This window comes from Chiloscyllium plagiosum, unplaced genomic scaffold (assembly GCF_037043375.1).
Source record: "Chiloscyllium plagiosum isolate Xiang-an unplaced genomic scaffold, Cpla_swu_hap1 HiC_scaffold_1, whole genome shotgun sequence".
NCBI classification, from domain to species: domain Eukaryota; kingdom Metazoa; phylum Chordata; class Chondrichthyes; order Orectolobiformes; family Hemiscylliidae; genus Chiloscyllium; species Chiloscyllium plagiosum.
Genome location: NW_028270139.1, coordinates 132,449,671 through 132,467,799, shown reverse-complemented (window position 1 = coordinate 132,467,799; position 18,129 = coordinate 132,449,671). Strand labels below are relative to the sequence as shown.

The 18,129-nt window shown below is 42.1% G+C and overlaps 1 protein-coding gene across 4 annotated transcripts in view; it reads left to right on the top strand.

Moving 5' to 3' along the window:
- Positions 1-18,129, top strand: part of ctif (CBP80/20-dependent translation initiation factor) — a 253,655-nt gene that overhangs the window by 201,102 nt on the left and 34,424 nt on the right. For all 4 annotated transcript variants that reach the window (XM_043717817.2, XM_043717988.2, XM_043717902.2 and 1 more), the window contains 2 exons: positions 3,114-3,561; positions 11,893-12,192. In XM_043717817.2, the coding sequence (XP_043573752.2) occupies positions 3,114-3,561; positions 11,893-12,192 (748 nt within the window). The remainder of the gene's footprint in view (positions 1-3,113; positions 3,562-11,892; positions 12,193-18,129) is intronic.

Genomic DNA, 18,129 nt, shown 5'->3' with positions numbered 1-18,129 from the left:
AGGTACTGAAGGAGGTGGCTCGGGAAATCGTGGATGCGTTGGTGATTATTTTCCAGAGTTCGATAGATTCGGGGTCGGTTCCTGAGGATTGGAGGGTGGCTAATGTTATACCACTTTTTAAGAAAGGTGGGAGAGAGAAAGCAGGAAATTATAGACCAGTTAGTCTGACCTCAGTGGTGGGAAAGATGCTGGAGTCTATTATAAAGGATGAAATTACGGCACATCTGGATAGTAGTAACAGGATAGGACAGAGTCAGTATGGATTTATGAAGGGGAAATCATGCTTGACTAATCTTCTTGAATTTTTTGAGGATGTAACTATGAAGATGGATGAGGAAGATCCAGTAGCTGTAGTGTACCTGGACTTTCAGAAAGCTTTTGATAAAGTCCCACACAGGAGGTTAGTGAGTAAAATTAGGGCGCATGGTATTGGGGGCAAAGTACTAGATTGGATTGAAAATTGGTTGGCTGATAGGAAACAAAGAGTAGTGATAAACAGCTCCATTTCGGAATGGCAGGCAGTGACCAGTGGGGTACCGCAGGGATCCGTGCTGGGACCGCAGCTTTTTACAATATATGTTAATGATATAGAAGATGGTATCAGCAATAACGTTAGCAAATTTGCTGATGATACAAAGCTGGGTGGCAGGGTGAAATGTGATGAGGATGTTAGGAGATTACAGGGTGACCTGGACAAGTTAGGTGAGTGGACAGATGCATAGCAGATGCAGTTTAATGTGGATAAATGTATGGTTATCCACTTTGGTGGCAAGAACAGGAAGGCAGATTACTATCTCAATGGAATCAATTTAGGTAAATGCAGGTACAGCAGGTAGTGAAGAAGGCTAATAGCATGCTGGCCTTCATAACAAGAGGAATTGAGTATAGAAGCAAAGAGGTGCTTTTGCAGCTGTACAGGGCCCTGGTGAGACCACACCTGGAGTACTGCGTGCAGTTCTGGTCTCCAAATTTGAGGAAAGACATTCTGGCTATTGAGGGAGTGCAGCGTAGGTTCACGAGGTCAATTCCTGGAATGGCGGGATTACCTTATACTGAAAGACTGAAGCGACTGGGCTTGTATACCCTTGAGTTTCGAAGACTGAAAGGGGATCTGATTGAGACGTATAAGATTATGAAAGGATTGGACACTCTGGCAGCAGGAAACATGTTTCCACTGATGGGTGAGTGCCACACCAGAGGACACAGCTTAAAAATACAGGGTAGACCATTTAGGACAGAGATGAGGAGAAACTTCTTCACCCAGAGAGTGGTGGCTGTGTGGAATGCTCTGCCCCAGAGGGCAGTGGAGGCTCAATCTCTGGATTCATTTAAGAAAGAGTTGGATAGAGCTCTCAAAGATAGTGGAATCAAAGGTTATGGAGATAAGGCAGGAACAGGATACTGATTAGAAATGATCAGCCATGATCATGTTGAATGGCGGTGCAGGCTCGAAGGGCCGAATGGCCTACTCCTGCACCTATTGTCTATTGTCTAATACTACTTATGAGTCTAAGGCAAGCTATAGTGCACTCTAGATTTGTATCCTCTGAGAGCAACTGCTAGGGGAATGAATTGTTCAGACTCAAGCAGAATTTAGTGGAGACAGATTGATTCCCTCTCACTCATTGTCAGGTCTTTAGGGTGCAGTCGTAGCACATGGTGGCTCAGTGGTTCGCACTGTTGCCTCACAGCACCAGGTTCCCAGGTTCAATTCCAGCCTCGGGTGACTGTCTGTGTGGAGTTTGCACATTCTCCCCATGTCTGCGTGGGTTTCCTCTGGGTGCTCCGGTTTCCTCCCACATTCCAAAGATGTTCGGGTGAATTGGCCATGCTAAATTGCCCATAGTGTTAGGTGCATTAGTCAGAGGGAAGTGAGTCTGGGTGGGTTACTCTTCGGAGGGTCAGTGTGGACTTGTTGGGCTGAAGGGCCTGGTTGCACACTGTAGGGAATCTAATCTAATCTTATATCCACCCCTGAACCAGGTAGACCTAGGTTTGAGTCCCACCGGCTCCAGAAGTATGTGACAAAAGGTTGATTAGAAAAATATTAAATTGAATCAACAATCTAAATTAGTCTGTGGTACTTATGTTCCTTATCTTACTGTAAACCTCCTTACATATTTTTCTAACCGCTTTCTTCTAGTTTCACCTACTCACACGCATCATCAGCTTTCCGTGACATCTCCTTGGCTGACCCCTCCCAGGATAAGCCTACTGACAATCCACATTGTCATGCAAAAATCTATTTAAAAGGAGATGAGAGACAAATTATAATTTATGTGACTCCTTGTTTAGAAATTGGTCTCTCTGTGGTAGAACTCCTCTGATGACTCAGTAGGTAAATAAGTGGTTTTGGCCTGAGTCAGACAGACAAGGAAGGCCCCAGCTTTGATCCCTAATCGGTAGTGATTTAATGAATCTATATTGGCAGTAGGGTGTGACAATAGATCTTCCAAAATAGGGAGGAGAAAGATTGGCCAGAGCTTCTGCTCCTAATAATCATCGCTGTACATACATCAATGACATTGGTTGAGAACAGCACCCATGGCACATCCCTCGTGACCATGCCTGGGGTGCCATCTTAGCAGAGTCTGATTTTGTAACGATATGGCAACAACTTACATTTATATTGTGCCTTTTATAAATTAAGCATTCTGAGGTACTTCACAGGAGGCTAAAGCTCACCTGCAGACTCACTCCAGCAGAGGTCTCTGGATAATTCTCTAGAAGCGCAATCCTGGCTGACATTTTGTTCTAGTCCTTCATTGACAATGATTGCAACAACTGAAGTGCACATAAGTTAACATTTACCAGTGCATAAAAGAAGATCAACACAGTGAAAACTCCATATAGAGCCAGAGTCCTATCTGATATAGGTTAATCTATACTGGAGAGTATATTCATTCACTAAACCATTAGAAAAATAAATGTTCTGTTTAATATTAGCACTGTAGTAGCAACATTGGTATGAGGATATTCTAACTCTGTGAGGAAAACATTATGCAACAAACTTGTATAGAAAAATGTGCTTGGTGATCCAAAGAGAGTACAGTAATAGGTGAACTATTTTTTGTGAATGAATCCTGTTTCTGATTTATTGCCCTTATTTGTAGGAGACAGCAGAGGACTCCAGGGGGAAACAAAGTGCAGCAACAACATGGTGAGCATCAGCCAAGCAACACAAAACACAACCGAGATCACTCCAGACAATACCAGGCTCCAGCACCACACTCCGCAGGAAAACAGGGTCCACCAAACCATGGCTACAGCCAGCAGCGCCGGTGGCAGCACAACCAGAGACATTCTCCTAATGAAAAGGAGTTGAACAGGAATGCCAAAGAAAGCAGTAATGTCCAAAGTGAGGATCCCTCACAGAGCCCTGTCCAGGTGGCTGGAGAGATGCAAAAACCTACGGAACCACCCAGCAGCCCAACTCCACAGAATCTCCAGACTTCCGAAATAAAACGCAAAGACAGCATTTCAGATCGACAGGTGGACCAACCAAAAGTCAATCTTCTGGAATCATCCAAAGATAGACTGAAAAGAAGGCTGAAAGAAAAGGTACTTACTTTTCTCTTTCTATTTTCTTCAGTTCTCTCCTAAGACAAAATTTCCAAACATAAGTTGCTGCTTCTCTTATTGTTATTAATTTAATATTTCTTCCACTTAATCAGAAAGTAAATTCACAAAAGGTGATGTGGAACAGTAAATGGGACTTCAGCTTATACAATCAATTTGCCTCTTGAATTCAAAATAGTTAAGTGTCTGTTTAAAGCAAATTACAGTAAAATTAAGCAATTTCCTATCATGTAGTGATTGAAATGGCATTTTTTCTTATTCTGAAAGTGATCTCCATTTCCTAGCGCTCATGAATGATGTACCTGGAGCTTTAGATGCTGTTTGACAGAGTTTTTTTAATTCTAACACAAAATGCAAACAGAAATTGCTGGAAAAACTCAGCAGGTCTGGCAGCACCTGTGGAGAGAAAGCAGAGTGACCTTCTTCAGAACTGGTGGTAGCTAGGAAAAGGTTGATAATTATGCAGAAGGTGCAGGGGGGCACCTGCAGGGAGAGGTTCAGAAGTAAACAATAGTTGGAGTTAGAACCTAAAAAGAGAAAAAAAGCAGTTGCACAGATAAATGAGTGGTTAAAAGTCAGTCTGAGGTAACTAATAGCTTCTATTAGCAGGTATTAGTAACTGACAATGAGTTGTGTGGTAACAGCCCATATGATAACAAGACCTAGTGTGGCAGGGGTTGGGGTGAGTACATGAGAGAAGGTGCTCAAACCATAAAATTGTTGGATTTGATATTGAGTCCAGAAGGCTGTAGAGTTCTGCCAAGCAGAAAATGAGGTGCTGTTCGTCCAACTGGAGGAGAGCTTTGCTGATGCACTGCAGCAAGCCTGAGACAGATGTTGGTGTGTTGAAGTGGCAGGCAACTGGAAGCACAGAGTCTTCTCTGTGGACAGAACATAGATGTTCTGCAAAGCAACCACTCAATCTGCACTTCACTTCCCCAATGTAGATTGAGTGAAATGTCAATAAAGTGCTGGTTCACCTGTTTTTCTCTGTTTTACTCTCTCCTTGGGCTCTATTTCTACCTATCATTTATTCCACCAACCTCCAATCTTCTGCAAAAATATTAACCTTTTCCTAGCTACCATCAGTTCTGAAGAAGGGTCACTGGACCCAAAATATTAACTTCATTTTGTATCTAATATGGATGACGACGAATAGTGGAATAGATGATAACTTATCCAATAAAACTCAAAAAAACACTGCAGATGCTGTAAATCAGAAACAAAAACAGAAATTGCTGGAAAGGCTCAGCAGGTCTGGCAGCTTCTGTGGAGGGAGATCAGATTTGATGTTTTGGGTCGAGTGACCCTTCTTCAGAATGCCAGACCTGCTGAGCTTTTCCAGCAATTTCTATTTCTGGTGTTGGTAACTTATCTGGATGGATACCAGCCATGTACTTAAGTTCCAAGTTAAACACTGGTTAGGGCCAAATGTAACCAGTGATATATGATCGAAATCCATTGTTATTACTGCCTTCCACAATTTTTATTGGTGTGCAACAAGGTGGTTTTTAGTCTTCCAGAGAAGATAATTGGAAATGCTTTCACTCAGAGCTGTTGGAATCTGGTAAGCTGCACTTCAAAGGGTGGTGGAAGGTGGCTCCATAAATAATTTTGAAGGATTTTGGACAGGTTTGCAGACTAAAAGCAGAGGATAAGAATGTTCCTTCCTTCAAAGAGCCAGTACAAATGCAATGGACAGATTGGCCTCCTTGTTTGCTATAATGTTCTAGTGATGACACGAACCTGTGTTGACAGATAATGAGTTGAAAGGAGATTTATTATCATGAGGGAACTTAAATAAATTACAGAGATTAGCTGTTACAATAGATGGATGTTAATATAGATTGTAAGTAATACCATAGACTATAAGGGTAAAAATATGTGAGAAGAAAATATTGCAGAAATCTTTAAAAAAATTGTTATTGATTGCTGGTCCTATTGGGTGTAAGTGGTTACTGTATAGCATCTATTAATGGGACAAGTCATGTATTGGATTGTAACTGGATGGGGTTGAACTTACAAGTATAAACCAATTATGCTGATATTTTACAGATTAGTGAAATTCTACAGTCTGAAGTTGATCTTTCATCCCCCTAAATCAAATAGGATATAAATACATCAGAAAAATAATTGCAGATTTTAAGAGTCTTAGTTTATGAAGAAAGGTTCATGTGACTGAATTGATTTTTATCAGAAAAGATGTAAAAAAGACATGATTCTTGCCCTGCAAATAATTTTGAAGTAAACAAGCTATTTAAAATGAAAAAAAATGTATGTAGTGTAAGAAGTCATGGATAAAATTCACAAGCTTTGAGAAACAGAGACTGGAAATAGATTTCCCCTCCCACTGTCAAAGAATAGGCAACTTGCAGACGATACTCCAAGAAAGGAATTAATTTGGAGTTAACTAGCATCTTTAAAGGGGGCTAGTTCTGTGGAGTAAATAGATTGAGGGTTTTAAAAAAAAATATTAATAGCAACACTTTGATTTTATTTCAAGAAAATTAGCAGAAGGAGCTTCATGTTCCGTAAATTAAAGGATCACCAGGTGGGAGTGGTGGGACTCAAGGTTAGAGGCCCTAATTAGAATAATCACAGATTGAGAGCCTGTTGGTTCACTTTCTGAATTTCGTCCTTTAATCCAGTGAAATTTGTCACTGACGCGTGGTTTTCAGCAATTATTTTTGTGTTGAAGTTCAAAATTTAAGGAATGTATTTGTTGTGGCAAAAACAGCTTAAATTTAAGAGTGCCTCACGATGTACAACTACCTGGATTAAATTGAATGGTGACATTTTATTCTGGTTTTAACATCTTTAATCTGTTAGACTGTGTTTCGATTATCTCGGACAATGTTACTAATGTAAGGCACTGTAACTATAGGTTTTACGCATCATTTATTTTCAAATTCTCAGGAGTAAAGTAACAGGTGAGGATATTGACCTTTACTTGCATCCAGAGCACTAGTGGACATGTGAAATTAGGACAGTTGTCCAGTTTATGCCACTACTTTGTTACAAATGTAATGCATCTCAATTGCCAGTAATGGAGTTAGTTTTGCAAAGCAATTAAGAGGAGTGACTATCTATTCCAATCCTGACTGAACATGAGAAGGTATATTGACCCAACATTTCCCCCATTTTAATTCAGGAGCATTTATTTCCTCGCCACAAATGTGAGGCAAAAGGGCCAGGGCTGTTGACAATCTGGGATTTCCAGAACACTTGAAGCACAGCAGGAATTGTGTTTACCTAAGAATGCAAATTGGACAAGTGTAAAAGTATTTCTCACCTAATTTTTTCCCTGGTAATATCAGTTGGGACTGATATTTTGAAGTCATTAGCAGGTTTTGTACTAGGGCACTCCTAGGTCAGATGATCAAATAAAGAGGGGAAAGTGAGGTCTGCAGATGCTGGAGATCAGAGCTGGAAATGTGTTGCTGGAAAAGCGCAGCAGGTCAGGCAGCATCCAGGGAACAGGAGAATCGACGTTTCGGGCATAAGCCCTTCTTCAGGAATGAGGAAAGTTTGTCCAGCAGGCTAAGATAAAAGGTAGGGAGGAGGGACTTGGGGGAGGGGCGTCGGAAATGTGATAGGTGGAAAGAGGTCAAGGTGAGGGTGAGAGGTCAGACTGGGGTGGGGGCGGAGAGGTCGGGAAGAAGATTGCAGGTTAGGAAGGCGGTACTGAATTTGATGGATTTGACTGAGACAAGGTGGGGGGAGGGGAGATGAGGAAACTGGTGAAATCCGAGTTCATCCCTTGTGGTTGGAGGGTTCCTAGCCGGAAGATGAGGCGTTCTTCCTCCAACCGTCGTTTTGTTGTGGTCTGACGATGGAGGAGTCCAAAGACCTGCATATCCTTGGTGGAGTGGGAGGGGGAATTGAAATGTTGGGCTACAGGGTGGTTGGGTTGGTTGGTCCGGGTGTCCCAGAGGTGTTCTCTGAAACGCTCCGCAAGTAGCCGGCCTGTCTCCCCAATATAGAGGAGGCCACATCGGGTGCAGAGGATGCAATAGATGATATGTGTGGAGATGCAGGTGAATCTGTGGCGGATATGGAAGTTTCCTTTGGGGCCTTGGAGGGAGGTGAGGGGGGAGGTGTGGGCGCAAGTCTTGCACCTCCTGCAGTTGCAGGGGAAGGTGCCGGGAGTGGAGGTTGGGTTGGTGGGGGGTGTGGATCTGACGAGGGAGTCACGGAGGGAGTGGTCTTTACGGAATGCTGATAGGGGAGGGGAGGGAAATATATCCTTGGTGGTGGGGTCCGTTTGGAGGTAGCGGAAATGACGGCGGATGATGCGCTGTACATGCGCTGATCAAATAAAGAGGCCAGCAGCAAGGCAAAGATGACCAAAAAGGTTAGTGATATTTCTCTCCAACAGAGACCCATTGAAATCAAAGGATAGTTTTCCTGTGACAGCAGCTAGAAGTCATTAGAGCCAACAGCTATTACTGCCTACACTCTGCTCCTTTTTCTGTGGTGGAAGGTGATAATGGGGGCAGTGGTGAGATTAAGCTGAGTTGCTCCTGTGGAAATCTGGCATGCACACAGCAAGCCGAATGGTATGCTCTACTGTAACCATTCAGTGATGATCAACTACGTCCTATGTTCTGGAATTCTCCCTCTATGTCCCTTTGCCTCTAGGGATCCCACTGCTCCTATCTAAGAAATCCACTTTTTTCAAAACTTCTGATCATCATAGGCACATAGCAACAGGAGCCAAACATTCATGACTAATCAATGCCTTTTACCTAGCCCATCTTCATACCTTTTGCATCATTTCTCATCAGAAATTTATAAATCTCTATTTTAAATATACTTAAAGATTCAGCTTCCTCTGGAGTAGAAAATTCCAAATATTCCCAACTCACTGAGTAAACACAATCTTCTCATTTTGGTCCTAAATGCTATGCCCCTTATCTAAAAATTACAGTCATTGGTTTTAGACTCCCTAGCAAGGACAAACATCTAATCTACACCTACCTTTTCTATATATTTTGTATGTTTCAATGAGATCACCTTTCATACTTCTGAATTGTAGAGAATACAGGCCCAATTTACCAATCTCTCTTCATAGGATAGTCCCACCACTCTGGAAACAAGTCTGGTGAACCTTCAATATGCTCCCTCTATGATAATAATATCCCCCTGAGGCAGGGGGACTGAAATGCACACAGTTCAGCAGGTATGGCTTAATCAAGTTCATAGACAATTGAAGCAAGACTTTACTACTCTATACACAAATCCACTTGCAATAAAGTCTTCCTAATGTTAACCTTCAGTGGACTAATTGACAAGGGCATGTCAGACTCTTTTCACATGTACACTTTTCAACCTCTTATCTTTTAACAAATACTCTGTGAACTAACTGCATAGAGGCCAATATCTTATCACCAAGTCATCCTTTATTTACATGTACATAGCACACTGTCTGTAACCAACGAGCTCACAGTCTGTCCTTAAATTGAGCAGATTCTGAATCCTCTGTTTATATTGAATAGATTGGGCTTCCTGACTGGCCCATGTTAATGATCCCAGGTTAGTCAAGGATCTCATAGTTAAGAAGACCTACCTGGTTCCAGTCACGACACTCTGGGCATCTGTTTTTCCAACCAGAATGGATAATCATTCATTTCTCTGCGGTGGCATCGTAGCTCAGTGGTTAGCACTGCAGCCTCACAGTGCCAAGGTCCTGAGTTCAATTCCAGCTTTGGATGACTGTGTGGAGTAGCCACATTCTCCCCATGTCTGTGTCAGTTTCCTCCAGTTGTTCTGGTTTCCTCCCACAGTCCGAAGTCTAAAGATATTCAGTTTAGGTGGATTGGCCATGCTAAATTGCCCATAGCTTCCAGGAATGTATAGCCATGGGGAATGTGGGGGGTAGGGGATGAGTCTGGGTGGGATGCTCTTCAGAGAGTCAGTGTGGACTTAGAAGTAGGCCATTTGGCCTAACATATTGTAGGGATTGTGTTATATTACATCTACCTTGTTCTTATCCATTTGTTAAACCTGTTCAAATCCTCCTGAACCAACATTTTCGTTACAACACTCATTTCTGCTCAGTTTTGTATTATCGACACATTTGAAAATATTACATTTGGTCCCCAATTCTAGAGAAAACAGGCCTTTTTCTGATTGGTGATCAAACCAACACCCATGGCTTAGTATGATCACTGGATCTTAGTGCACAGGAATGGGATCGCAGGGAAGTGGTGTCAGCAACAAAGGTAGAGGATGGTTCCCAGTAGGCTTCTCCCCTCTTGATGCCATGTCCCTTGATCAGGCACTGACTTTCCCTTTCCCAAGGGAAATCTAAGGCCCTTTGGTGGACATTAATTGGTTTAGTTAATTGCATTATTCAATGGACTTTGAAAATATATTGTTACAGCCGGAGTAAGGTTCCCCACTTTGCTACGGTTTTAAGCAGAATACTCAAACTGTTGAACTCCTGGATGGAGAGAGTTGCAATGGCTCCCCTAGGTCATTTACATGCCTCTTCTGTTGGTTGCAGCAAGGTTGGTTTCAGTAAGGATCCCTCACTTGTGGAAGCCATTCTCTGAGACCCATTCTTCAAATACTTCTGTTTCATAAAGAAATAAGTTAATCTGGCTTTCTTAAAAGAATAAAAGTGAGAGTTATAATCCCTGTTGAATGCATGAATAAATAGTGGCTCAGCACACATTGCCCACAAGTTAAAAATAAGCTCTGAGTCCAGAAAGATAAAACTCCATAGAGATATACAGATCAGTCTCGGAATTATTCATGGAGGATAGCACAGTGGGCGTTATGGTAGCTCAATGGTTAGCATTGCTGCCTCACCATTGGGGAGCCAGGTTCAATTCAAGCCTAGGGTGACTGTCTGTGTGGAGTTTGCACATTCTCCCAGTGTCTGCATGGATTTCCTCCGGGTGCTCCGGTTTCCTCCCACAATCCAGACATGTGCAGGTTAAGTAAATTGGCCATGCTAAATTGCCCACAGTGTTCAGGGGTATGTAGGTTAGGAGCATTATTCAGGGGGAATGTAGAGCAATAGCATAGGGGAATGGATCTGGATGGTTTACTCTTCGGAGTTGGGATAAATGCCCTGTTTCCACACTGTAGGGATTCTATGTTCTGAGGTGGGTGTCACAGGTAGTATCAATGTTAATAATTGAGCAGTCTATTTTGGAATGTATGACTTTGTAGGTTGTAGGAAGTTTTTTATCCTAATTCTTTTTGGCAATAGTTGACTTGCAGCACTCAGTGAGAGGTTTTCTGGTCCTTTTCCTGCAGTGCAGAGGTGTTTAAATGGCTGTTCTCAGAGCTGTGACCTTCACAGCACATAAGTCCACACTTGGTCTGTGTGAATTAATGGCCTGAAGTCAAAGGTTGAAGCTCTCTTTCAACTCTTGTCCTTGTGTATCCTTAAAAGGGAAAAATGCAAATATCATCCAGACTGCTGGTTTTTTTTCACGGCCTAGATACTCCCAGGATACTGGACATTCTGTTTTAAATGCATGTTCTCTGAAGTTTCTTTGACATCTGGTCAGGTGTGACATTCCAACGTGTCTCTTCCCATGCAATCACTGAATTTACATATGTAGTCAACTTTACACTGTACATCCTTTTCTTTAAAGAAAAATCTAATAATTACATTGTGATACATGCATATGACCATATCTAAAGTTATGATTTGTGGTCATGACAATACATATATACTTTCCATGATTTGAAAGTGCCGGTGTTGGACTGGAGTAGACAAAGTTAAAATCACACAACACCAGGTTATAATCCAACAGGTTTATTTGGAAGCACTAGCTTTTGAGGTGCAGCCTTCACAATGACCTGATGAAGAGGCGTTACCTTGAAAGCTTGTGCTTCCAAATAAACCTGTTGGACTATAACTTGGTGTTGTGTGATTTTGAAATTTATAACTTTTCAGTTAAACTTACTCAGGCCGATCTGTAATGAATACCCAGTTTCATTCCTTCCATAATGTGAATATGAAAAGTTTTTGAATTTTAAAACATTTGACTCACTCCCAGGAACCAGTGAAACTGATTTTAACTCTGTGTGAGTGAAGTGGATTGTCAGTGAGTTAAATTGGGCCTGGTATAGTTTCAATAGGGTAAGACCAAACTAAATATAACAAAAGCTTTCTTTGCTCAAGATTAATTTTTCTGTCTTCTATATTAGTTGCATCTTACATTCTTGGTCTCATTCAATTTCAAATCTATTTGACTTCAATAAACAGAAACTGAACCTTAAAACATTAAGAGAAATCAAAATAATTAAAATATCATTTAAGTGGTGTTGAACTATTTTTGAATGCTACAGGATGAAATTTCCTTGGAGACAACAAACCCTCAACGAACCAAAATGGACAAGTTGATAGAAATCCTCAACAGCATGAGGAACAACAATAGTGATGTGGACTCCAACCTTACCACCTTTATGGAGGAGGCACAAAACTCAACCAACTCAGAAGAGATGCTAAGTGAGATCGTTAAGACTATTTATCACAAGGCTGTAACGGACAGGAGCTTTGCTTCAACAGCTGCCAGACTATGTGACAAGATGTCTCTCTTCATGGTGGAAGGAACTAAATTCCGAAGCTTGCTCCTCAATATGCTGCAGGTAAGGATGAGTTTTGTTGTTATGTAGAAATTGTAACATAGAAACATGGAAACCAGCCAGTAATAATGTTTACCCTCTGCATAAGCAGTTTTGTTAATCCCAACTTCCTGCATCCTTCTATCTTTCTATCTTTAGAATTTTGACAGTTCTAAAGGCTACTATAATCTTTGTTTTAATCACTAACTCCAGGACTGCATTAAATAGCCCTCAGCCCTCTGCTTTCTATTCCCAATCTCTTATATTCAGACTGTGTAACTTTAATCTGAGACTGTAAAACCATGAGATATAGGAGCAGAAGTAAGCATTTGGTCCATCAAGTCTGCTCAGCCATTCAGTCATAGCTGATATATTTCTTAACCCCGTTCTCCTGCCTTATCCCCTTAACCCTTGATTCCCTTACCAATCAAGAGCCCAACTATCTCTGTCTTAAGCACATTCAATGACTTGATTGTGACACGGTGGGGATGGTGAGATAAATGGGAGGGGTGGGGCTGGGGAGTAAGATAGCTGAGAGTACAAAAGGTAGATCAGGGTGAGGCTAATGGCGATGGGTTGGAGAGGAAGGTGGAGCAGATAGCTGGGAAGGAAGATAGACAGGAAGGACAGGTCATGACAGTGGTGCCGTTGGAAGGGTGGATCTGGGATAAGGTGGGGGGAGGGGAAATGAGGAACCTGGTGAAATCCACATTGATGCCATGGGGTTGGAGGATCCTGAGGCGGAAGATGTGGCATTCTTCCAGGCGTCGGGTGGTTAGAGAGGGGCAATGGAGGAGGCCAGGACCTGCACGTCCTCGGCGGAGTGGAAGGAGGAGTTGAAGTTGTCGGCCATGGGGCAGTGGGGTTGGTGCGGTTGTCCCGGAGATGTTCTCTGAAGTGCTCTCCGAGTAGACGTCCAGTTTTCTCCAATGTAGAGGAGACCGCATCGGGAGGCAATGGATACAATAAATAGTTTGGGGGCAGCATGGTGATTCAATGGTTAGCACTGCTGCCTCGCAGCGCCAGGGACCCAGGTTCGATTCCAGCTTCAGGTGTCTGTCTGTGTGGAGTTTGCACATTCTGCCTGTGTCTGCGTGGGCTTCCTCTGGGTGCTACGTTTTCCTCCCACAGTCCAAATATGTGCAATATAGGTGAAATGGCTATGCTACATTACCCGTAGTGTTCAAGGATGTGTGGGTTAGAGGCATTAGTCAGGGGTAAATATAGAGTAGGGGAGTGGGTTTGGGTGGGTTAATGTTCAGTTGGTGTGGGGTTTCTGGGCCAAAGGGCCTGTTTCTACACTGTAGGGACTCTATGAAATGGAATGTGGAAGTGCGGGTGAAACTTTGATGGATGTGGACGGCTCCTTTGGGGCTTTAGATGGAGTTGAGGGGGAAGGTGTGGGGTGTAGGTTTTGCAATTCCTGCTGTGGCAGGGGAAGGTGCCAGGAGGGGAGGGTGGGACCTGATGAGGGAGTTGCGGAGGCAACGGTCTTGATGGAAAGCGGGCAGGGGTGGAGAGGGAAATATATCTCTGGTGGTGGGGTCCGTTTGTAGGTGGCAGAAATGGCAGAGAATGATGTGATGTATATGGAGGTTGGTGGGATGGAAGGTGAGGATTGGGGCATTCTGTCCTTGTTGTGGTTAGAGGGGTGGGGTTCGAAGGTGGAGGCACGGGAATTGTAACTACAGAAGATGGACTGTTCCACGTAAGCGACAAAGAGCCAGGCATAGCTGGGGCCCATGCAGGTGCCCCTGGCTACCCCGTTCGCCTGGATGAAGTGGGAGGATTCAAAGGAGAAATTGAGTCAGTTCAACCAAAAGGAATGAATGTGTGAGTGGAAGGGTACTGGTGGGGGCATCGGGAGAGGAAGACACTGAGGGCTTGGAGGCCCTGGTCATGGCGGATGGAGGTGTAGAGGGACTGGATGTCCATGGTGAAGATGAGACTTTGGAGGCCAGAAACGAAAGTTTAGGAGGAGGTGGAGGGCATGGGTGGTGTCCTCAATGTATGTGGGGAGTTCCTGGACCAGGGGGGATAGGACATATTGGCTGGGGCTCCTTTAATGCCAAGGGTTTAGATGGAGCATAATTTGTTAGATGCATCCTGGAGGGATTCTTAAAACAATATGTCAACAGTCCAACAAGGGAACGGACCCTACCAGATACAAATTCAGGAATGAGCCCGGTCAGATGATTGAAGTTTCAGTGGGTGAACATTTTTGGAACAATGATTATAATTCTGTAAGTTGTAAAGTACTTATGGATAAGACTGGCCCTCAGGTGCAAGTGATATATTGTGGGAAGGCTAATTATAGCAGAATTAGACAGGATCTGGAGACATTAGATTAGGACAGCTGTTTGAGGGTAAATTCACATCTGAGTGTTTTAAAGTTTGGTTGATCAGAGATCAAGGTCAGCATGTTCCTGTGAGGATGAGCGATAAGGATGGCAAGATTCAGAAACACTGGATGACAACAGATTTTGAAAATTTAGTCAGAAAGAAGACAAATGTAAGGTTTGGGAATCTAAAATCAGACGGGCCCTTTGAGGAATATTAAGGAAGCAGGAAAGAACTTGCAAGGAATTAGGAAAGCTAAAAGGGACTTTAAAATGTCTTTGGTAAGGAGAATCCCAAAACATTATATATATATTAGGAACAAGAGGATAACTAGGGAATGGGTAAGTCCACTCAAAGACAAAGGAGGGAATTTAAAGAAGGGTGTGGAGCCAGTGTGTGAGGTTTTTCACATCGGTATTTGCCAATGAGAAGGAGTTGGATGATGATAAGATTAGGGAAAGGTATGTTGATATTCTAGGGCATGTCGATAATGAGGAGGAGGCGGCGTTGGGTGTCTTGAAAACTCTGAAGGTAGGTAAGTCCCCAGGGACTGAGGGATACTGAGAGGGGTAAGGGAGAGGATTCCTGGGACCTTGACAGACACCTTTGTATCCCCTTTAGCCATATGCAAGGTCCCACAAGACTGGAGCATAGTCAACGTTGTCCCTTTGTTTAATTAAGGGAAAGTCCAGGAAATTATAGGCTGGTGAACTTTACATCAATGGTAGGGAAATTATTGTGGAAGATTCTTAGGGACAAGATTTTTTTCACATTTAGAAAGGAATGGACTTATTAGGGATAGTCAACATGGCTTTATGGTGGGGTGATATTGTATAACAAACTTGATTCAGTTTTTTGAGGAAGCTATGAAGCTGATTAATGAAGGTAGGGCAGTGGCTGTTGCCTGCATGGACTTTACCAAAGCATTTGACTAGGCCCCTTTTGATCCAGAAGATTGAGTCACATGGGAGAAAGAGAGAAAGGAATCAACCAATGGCCTGGATTAATGAGAGACCATTAATATAGTTATGTGAAATGTTTTACTAACCTAATAGATTTTTTTCAGAGAACAATAAGATTATATGAAGGCAAACTGTGCATTGTGTTAATAAGGGTTTCTAAAAACATTTAATAACACGCCACGTTGGAATTTGGTTGAGGAAATTAAACTCTGAAAGAGAGAGACTGATACAGATCAGGATGGCTAAAAGGCAGACAACAAAGATGATGTCAAATTGGCAAGAGTTGCAAACTGCCAGGAAGAATGCAGGATGTTACAGATGAACAGAAAGAGGCCAGATAAACAGGTAGGTAAGTGGTAAATGTAGCTTAATACAGGCATATATGAAGTAATATGTTTGGTAAAGGGAGTAAGAAAGAATGGAAATATAACTTTAAAAGTTTTTAAATGTTTAAAAAATGTGTTTTGGTCTGCAAACAATCCAACCCTTCAGTGGTTGGACAGTATTTTTAAAAAGTCACAGCTTTTTATAATACTCAGGCATTTAATATATTTATCAAGAAACATTGGAAACAAGATAATAGTTAATGATAGATCTCTACACTGAAGCCTCTACCAGAAAACTATGTGCAGTTTTGGGATTCTCATTTAAAAATGTATGATGGCTGTGAAGTAATGTCAATGCAGATTAGGAAGATGAAGCCAAAAAATAAGAGACCACCGATATGGAAAAGACTTGAGAACCTAAGCCTGCAATCCCATTGAACTGACAAGATTGAGGAATGACTTGATTGATGTTTTCAAATGATTATAAAGAAGGGTTGGCAACAAGTCCCTTTTAAGTTTGTTTGATAAACTACAAATGATGAAGTCAAGTTGTCAAACTGGATACATAAAGGAAAATAATTAAAATAATTCTTTCAATGCAAAGTGCTAGGCGTGTGGGCTATTTTGTTGCAAGTGATGGGTGAAGCCAAATTGATTACAGCATTGAATCAGTGAGCTGGTATCATTTTTGTATTATAATAAGCAGCTTCTTTTGTAAATTTATCTGAGTGGACCAAATGTTTGCCAAGTCAGGTTGACTCAGGAGCTCATTTTCAAATGGCAGACGGGTCCTGATTCTAAGATTCCTTGGATTTTCACAAAGGGATTTGATTAAATCCACATCTGGCACTCCTGACCTAGCCAGTTCCATTGCACATTACATGACTTACTGAACCACTGTTTTCATGGCATCATGCCAGCTTTTAAGGAGTCATTGTTCATTGCACATCAGAGATGTTGTCAGCCATAGGTTACATAAGGAAACCTTGAGAAAGGTAAGTTCAGAAGGTCTTCCTGATGTTTTCCCATGCCAAGTTCTGGCACCAAACACCCCCCACATCCATCATGGCCCCATGCCAAGGTATGTCCCTAGTACCTCCCATGAAAAGCTATGCCACCAAAATACCCTTGACCTCTCACACCCATCTCCCGATGCCAAGCCTTATCTGCCAAACAGCCCCGTGGTTCCCAATGTCCAAATGCAAAGGACATTGCATCCCTCCTTAAGAATGAGTTGTGTACTGTGGTCCAATATAGGCTGGATTTGGGATGGAAAGGGAAGGGTGGGAGAATGTTAACATTCCATGGACTTAGTTGTTTAAGAGGTTAGCTACTATGACCTTCTCAAGGGTAACTAGAGATTGGCAACAAATACTGGCACAGTGAGCAATGCTCACTCCCATAAAAAAATTAAAAATAAAGGTGTGCCTGTGACAACACTGGTTTAGCTACATGCACAAATTTGGATAGAAAATACTATCAACACAGTGCAGGCAAATGTACTTTACATCTGTAGTTACTAAGCAACCATCTATCACTATTCAGTAACCAAGGATGTAAAGCATTCACTAAGGTCAAGAAAAATAATACCTGCAAGCTCTGCTTTTCACCTTGCCATTTCGCCAACAAAGCCACAAAACGATTACAGTACACATAGATAAGTCACATATTTCTTTATTATCCTGGCTCTCCCTCCATTCTTTTTAAATAATGGAATGACATCTGTAATTTTCCTATCCAAAGGCACAACCCTTGAACCAGAAACACAATTGACCACTGTGGTTGGTGTCTTATATGTTGCTCAATACTGTACTAGTCAAAAATTACCTGATTTAATTCAGTTGTACAACTAGATATAGAATATGAACTCTGAGGTCCAGTCTGGTGCCACAAAGCATATATACATATCACTTATACATGTAAGTCGAGTGTAATTGTTAAAGGCATGATAGCCAATGCCACTCCTTCTGTCACTCCATCTTTGAAAATGGCCAATTTCCCATCAATAACCACTTAGAGCAGGGGTTTCCGAACTGTGGATCAAACTCCCAAAGGAGCAGTGGCTGCTGTGAAGCTCTGACTTGGTGACAGTAGTATTATGGTCCTTTTAACTTATGGCATTCTTGTTAATAGATGACATAGGCTAATTAGATAACCTTTGAGGCATGGTTCCTGTCGTAGAAAATGGAGTGAAGTGCTAGAAGCTTTTTAGTTATTTTTAAAAAAGAACCTGCGGTTTAAATAACATCCTTCTTTCAAGCATCAAATTAGGATTAGAATGGGAAAATATTTGGGAAGCACTGACTTAGTGAGTTGTCGAAAATGAATGTCTT